Raw genomic sequence first — 6,213 nt, forward strand, 5'->3', positions numbered from 1 at the left:
GGGCTGAGGATAGAGTGCGGTGGTCCCTGCCGGGTCTCCGGCGCTGTCCCGAGTGTAGGCCAGAGAGGTCGGAAGTCAGACTCTGCCTGTCCTGCCAGGTTAACCTCCCTGGACTTGCGGGAAATATGGCCAGCGCGGAGAAGCAGCGCTGGTGTCCCGTCAGTCCAGACAGGGCTGTAGTTAACCCGGTGAGACAGGCAGAGGTGAGATTGAGCCTCCGAAGCCTCGCGCGTGTGTGTGTGTGTGTGTGTGAGTGTGCGCATGCGTGCGCGGCCGCCAAAAAAATGGTGTCCCCCGTCCCCTCCATGTTTTCATAGCGAGTTCCGTTCTTGCTCTCCATGTACCTGTCCAAAGGTCTTTCAATTGTTATTATTGTACTTCCTCTGGCAGCTCACTCCACATACCCACCACCCTCTGTGTGAGAAAAGTTGTTCCTCGGGTTCCCATTAAATCTTATATTCACCTTAAACATTTGCTCTCTATTCTCCTTTCCTGGGACAGAAGAATCTATGCCTTCACCCTGCTTTTCTCGTCTTGTTTGATACACCTTTTTAAGAACATCTCTCAGCCTCCAGGGAATAAAGTCCTAGGATACCCAACCCCCCTCCCCTCCCCCACCCACCCCTCTAACCCTGTATCAATATCACCCATAACCCTTCTCTGCCCTCTTTCCAGCTTAATGCCATCTTTCCTACATCAGGGTGACTAAAACTGAACGCAACACTCCAATCTTCTAGTGGAAACAATGATATGCAGATGTTGGTTTACATGAAAGGACACAAAGTTAGTCAGCATCTCTGGAGAGCGTGGCTAGTTGACATTCTTGGGCCAGGACCCTTTTTCAGCGTCTTCCACAACTTTCCACTATGGCCCTTTTCGAGCCTTGTGAGTCTTGCACGCTGAAAACTCTTTTGAGAATACATGTCAAATTTTATTTTCCTCCACACTTTTCACAACCAGCAAATGGCGGAGCACTAATGTGGGATGGCGTGTCAATGAACAAGCTTTTTGTCTAGTTTTTGGCAGCTTCAGTTGGTGATTCATCCACCAAACATCTGACCCAAATGGGTTGGGCAAACATGGGAGTGGAGCAGAGGTAGATTCTCTTAACAAGCAACCAATGTGATTTTCAGGATGTTTGGTCTGTGGATTCTGATTGGGATGACTTAAACCAGTGAGCAGTGGTGGGTGGGGTGGAGGGGGAGTGGTTATTGATTAGGAATGCTATATAAAAGAGTTGGGGCGTTGGTCTGCTTGCAGTTGCTCCTGATTCTTCTGCAGACTTGGTAAGCAGGGTTATGACTTGATGCAGACTTCGAACAAAACCAACAAGTTGAAGCAAAGATAGTCTTGCTTGTATGATTTGCAAATAACTTGAAAATGTATTTATTCAATGTGCAACTTCTTTGCAAGTTTGCTTTCTAAAGTTTCCATTAATCTTTTGTTTGTTTTTTTTTTTACTGGCAGTTGAACGTTGTGGTTTAATTAACTAAAATGCTTTAACTATTTGCTTTACTGCCTCTTTGTGGTGCAAACTTTTTTTTATTGTCAGTGACTAGAACTCTTTCCAAAAGAAAATTGGGCAGAAGTTCAGGTTCATCCATTTTCTAGTGGAAGATAATTAAAATGGAGTGTGTATTGGAGCCAATTGGGCTGGGCAACACGCCCAGGATCCACTGGTAGGCTGAAACTGTTTAAGATCTGGCTTGATTTGGCATCAATGGAATAATGTAGAATGATTTATTGATCTGAGTGTGGAAAAGCACCAATGGTTTCTTAACAATGGGGTACTGTGATATTAGTAATGTAAGGAACTGCAGATGCTGGTTTACAAAACAAAAAGCTAGAAGTGTTTTCAGGAGGTGTAATTCAGGATGTCAGGCAGCATCTCTGGAGAACATGTATATGTGATGTTTTGGGTGGGTGGCCACAAAATAATGGAGTCATTTTGGGCGGGGCAACATCTCTGGAGAAAAGGAATAGGTGATGTTTTGGGTTGAGACCCTTCATGAGGCTGCTATCGGGTGTCATCACACAGTCCAGAAATTCTGCCTGAACTGTTTGCGTTACTCCAGCATTCTGTGTCCGACTTTGGAGTAAACCAGCATCGGCTGTTCCTTGCATGTTTTGGGTGGGGACCTTCAGAAGGGTCTCGACCTACAATGCCGCATGTCCGCAGATAGATGCAACATGCTGTAGTATCTCAGTGGGTCAGGCAGCATCTTGGGAGGAATGGAGTAGGTGAGTTTTTGGGTCTGAACCCTCCATCAGATTCTCCTATCTATGTTCACCAGAGGTGGCTGCCTGACCTGGTGAGTTACTCCAGCATGTTGTGACCTATGTATTAACATGTGTCTGCAGTTACCTGCCTCTATTTCATGCTGTATTCCATTAGATTGTGTTGTGGCCACGTTTGGGGAGGGAAGTGTGATTAATCCATGTCCGCCTGGTTGGGCTGTTGAGTGAGGAAAGTGAACTGTGGGGAGTAAACCTTGCAAAAGGATAGGGCTAGGTCGAATGGACAAATTAGCGTGGAGGTTATTTGTAGGAAGAATATCAAAAATTCTGTTTTAAAATGAAAGACTGCTAAGACTTGGGCATTGTGCACAAACATATTTTCATTTTGCACTGTACAACTGTTGCTTGCAAGATGACAATAAAGGTTGATTGATTGCAAAGTACCTCATCAAATGCCCTATATGCTTGGAGTGCTATATAGCGTTAGTCTTTGAGGAAAGAGAGACCGCACCCAGAGAGCTGCATGTAAAGACTCGTAAAGAAAGGTGGCTACAATTTGGACTGAGATAAGTTTAACTGATGTTAGACATAAAATGCTGGAGTAACTCAGTGGGACAGGCAGCATCTCTGGAGAGAAGGAATGGTCGAGCCCCTTCTTCAGACTGATCTGAAACATCACTCATTCCATCTCTCCAGAGATGCTGCCTGTCCCACTGAGTTACTACACCTGGTTTAAACCTTTGATTTAAACCAGCATCTGCAGTTCTTTCCTACATAAGTTTGACTGATTCCTGGCATAGGCAAAGCCGTTGGGTGAATGTTCCAAAGCCCGAATTACTATCTGTTACTAGATCTTTACCCCGAGTGCTGTAACTGCTCGACCATTGAGTTTGATCAAGATGAGGACTCTCTCTGATGGTCACTGAGCGAAAGAGGACATAGTGCTTGGTTGGGAATGGGAGACCTGGGCCAACTTGGTGATTTGATTTGATCTTGAACGCCTTTCGCTGATGGTGCAGTTACACAGTGTGTTTGGTCACTTTACAAAGAAATGTGGTGAGAAATGATCGTTTTATCACCTATTAGCTGGGATTGTATTAAGACTGAAATGTCCTTATAATGGAGCAACACTGATCATGTTACTGACTCCACTGCTCTCTCCATGTTGCCTTGATTGCAGATCAACCTCTAATCTCACCATGGGTACAGACTTGGAAAAATGTATGGCTACCATGATCAGAGTCTTCAATGAGCACTCTGGGAAAGAAAGAGGTGATCCACACAAGCTAGACCAGAGTGAATTGGAGTCTATAATGCAAAAAGAGCTTCCAAATTACTTTAAGGTATGTTCTGGAGATAATGGAATAATGCAGTAAGATGTCAAGCATGTCCAATGTGGGAGTTGTTTAATGAAAGATACACAAAGCTGGACTAACTCAGCGGGCCGGGCAGCGTCTGTGGAGAAAAGGAATAGATGACGTTTCAGGTTGAGACCCCTCAACCAGCTGAAACCAGCATCTACAGTTTCATCCTAAACACAGTGGTTAATCAAACTCTGGCTTGCTTGGGGCTTTAGTAGAAACAAAAAGATAAACTCACAAGCCCATCTGATTCTGTTTTTTAGCTACCAATCTTCCAGGTTGGTGAGTACAGATGAAACCAATCAGTTGAGTGCTATTATCTTGCCTACCCATACCCCTCCACTATGTCCCAAGCCCCCTGCCCCACCTCTTCTGAGGAATGTCTCGAGTGGAATTGGCTTTTAGACTGAAAGATACAGCGTGGAAGCGGGCCATTCGGCCCACCAAGTCCATGCTGACCCATTCACAGTTGTTTCACGTTGTTTCTCGTCCACGCCCTGCACGCTGGGGAATTGACCTACAGCTTGCCCCGGCTACTCGCTGGTTGTCTAGACCTTCTTCCCGGCAGTCTTTTCTTTACCACATGGTGGCTCTGGTGATCTTGTTTGTCCCAGTGGGCTCGGTCTACCTCAAACCTGAAACTGGGGGAACATGGTTTATTGCTCCCTGGGAGAAGGCTGACAGGGTTAAGTTGGCCAAACTGATAGCAGTTAATTGTCCCCAGCTGTTACCAAAGGTGCTGGGCACTTCAGCAAATGTGGGGGGGGGGGGGGGGGGGGGGGGGGGGGGGTGTAAGATTGCAAAAGTTTTGAAGTGATTTTATTTTAAAATATCTTATTCCTATAGGCAATGGGAAGTAAAGAAAAAATTGGAAAACTGATGGAGACCCTGGATGTCGATGGCGATAAGCAAGTGAGCTTCAAGGAGTTTGGGATGTTGGTTATCTGTCTTACCATGGCCTGCCATGAATATTTTGTTGCACAGAAGTAATCGTGAGAAAGGTGGAAACTCGCCAGCCTGCAGTCCTGCTTCCAAGGACGTGTTTAACTTCTTAATTTTGTACTTTGCTGCACTTAAATAAAATCCTGCAAAACATGTTCTGCTTTTTTTTTAAATTTGCCTTGACTTAGTTTAGAGTTCGTGTGGTAGCAGGCCCTTCAGCCCATCTAGTCAGTGCAACAAAAAAAAAATCAGCGGTACACTAATTTTAGAGATACCGTGCGGAGCCCACGGAGTGTGTACTGACCCGCGATCACCCCGGCTGCACCCCAGGAGAAAGCACACGGGGAGAACGTACAGACAGCATCCACAGTCGGGATCGAACCTGGGTCTCTGGTGCAAGTCTTTGGCTTGTACTCGCTAGAATTTAGAAGATTGAGGGGGGGGATCTTGTAGAAACTTGCAAAATTCTTAAGGGGTTGGACAGGCTAGATGCAGGAAGATTGTTCCCGATGTTGGGGAAGTCCAGAACTAGGGGTCACAGTTTAAGGATAAGAGGGAAGTCTTTTAGGACCGAGATGAGAAAATCATTTTTCGCACAGAGAGTGGTGAATCTGTGGAATTCTCTGCCACAGAAGGTAGTTGAGGCCAGCTCATTGGCTATATTTAAGAGGGAGTTAGATGTGGTTAAAGGGATCAGGGGGTATGGAGAGAAGTCAGGGATGGGATACTGAGTTGAATGATCAGCCATGATCATATTGAATGGCGTTGCAGGCTCGAAGGGCCGAATGGCCTACTCCGGCACCTATTTTCTATGTTTCTATGCTGTGAGGCAGCAACTCTATTGCTGTGCCACTGTGCTGTCCTTGAATAACGTGAAGTGAAACCACTCAAATGCTGGCTTAGCCAGATTTGTTTGTTGCATTCTCATTGGGTACATTGAGGTTTGCATATACACCACACCAAATCATGTGATCTGTAAGCTTATGGGCACAGTGTTTTTATCCAGTGAAGTCACTCGTGATCTAACCTGCACTTCCTCATTTGAACTTTTCATTGCCTCCGAATTTTCATGCCATTTCCCCAATACTGGGTGTCCAAATGAATATTGTGATCACTAAACCATCCCTGACACCTCCTTCCCACACATATTCAAGTGGATCACAGAATTACAAACCGACTAGTTGGCAATTCAATCACTGACTACAGAATACTGATTATAGATATGGTCAAAGGTTTCCTGATGTAGAAACTTGTGACTGGTGATGTGCCTTGGGGATCGGCGCTGGGCCCATTGCTATTTGAGGTGGGTATATGAACAATTTGGACGAGAATAACGAAGGCATGATTAGTGTTTGCAGATGGATGGTATCATAGATAGCAAAGATGGTTATCAAAAACTACAGCCAGGATCTTGGATCAGTTGGCCCAGTGGGCTGAGAAATGTATAACGACCCAACACATCCCCCATTCCTGCTCTCCAGAGATGCTGCCTGTGCCAATGAGTTACTCCAGCATTTTGTGTCTTACCTGACTATAATCTATCTTGGACGTGTGGGTGTGAGTGTTGTCGTTCAGCCTGGGGCAGATCTCATTTCCATACTCTTTCCACCCCATTCAGCGATGTGTGACTGATGCTTGCACGCACCTTAGATAACTACCAGTCAATCTCAGC

General features: G+C 45.5%; 1 protein-coding gene across 1 annotated transcript; it reads left to right on the forward strand.

Annotated features, from left to right (window-relative positions):
- Window positions 1–1,252: 1,252 nt before the first annotated feature.
- On the forward strand, window positions 1,253–4,694 carry LOC129711085 (protein S100-B-like). Its single transcript, XM_055658468.1, has 3 exons — window positions 1,253–1,286; window positions 3,419–3,581; window positions 4,446–4,694. The coding sequence occupies exons 2-3, from the start codon at window positions 3,438–3,440 to the stop codon at window positions 4,587–4,589; spliced, it is 288 nt and encodes a 95-aa protein (XP_055514443.1). The 5' UTR covers window positions 1,253–1,286; window positions 3,419–3,437; the 3' UTR covers window positions 4,590–4,694.
- The last annotated feature ends 1,519 nt before the right edge of the window (window positions 4,695–6,213 follow it).

Source organism: Leucoraja erinacea, chromosome 29, assembly GCF_028641065.1.
Source record: "Leucoraja erinacea ecotype New England chromosome 29, Leri_hhj_1, whole genome shotgun sequence".
NCBI classification, from domain to species: Eukaryota; Metazoa; Chordata; class Chondrichthyes; order Rajiformes; family Rajidae; genus Leucoraja; species Leucoraja erinaceus.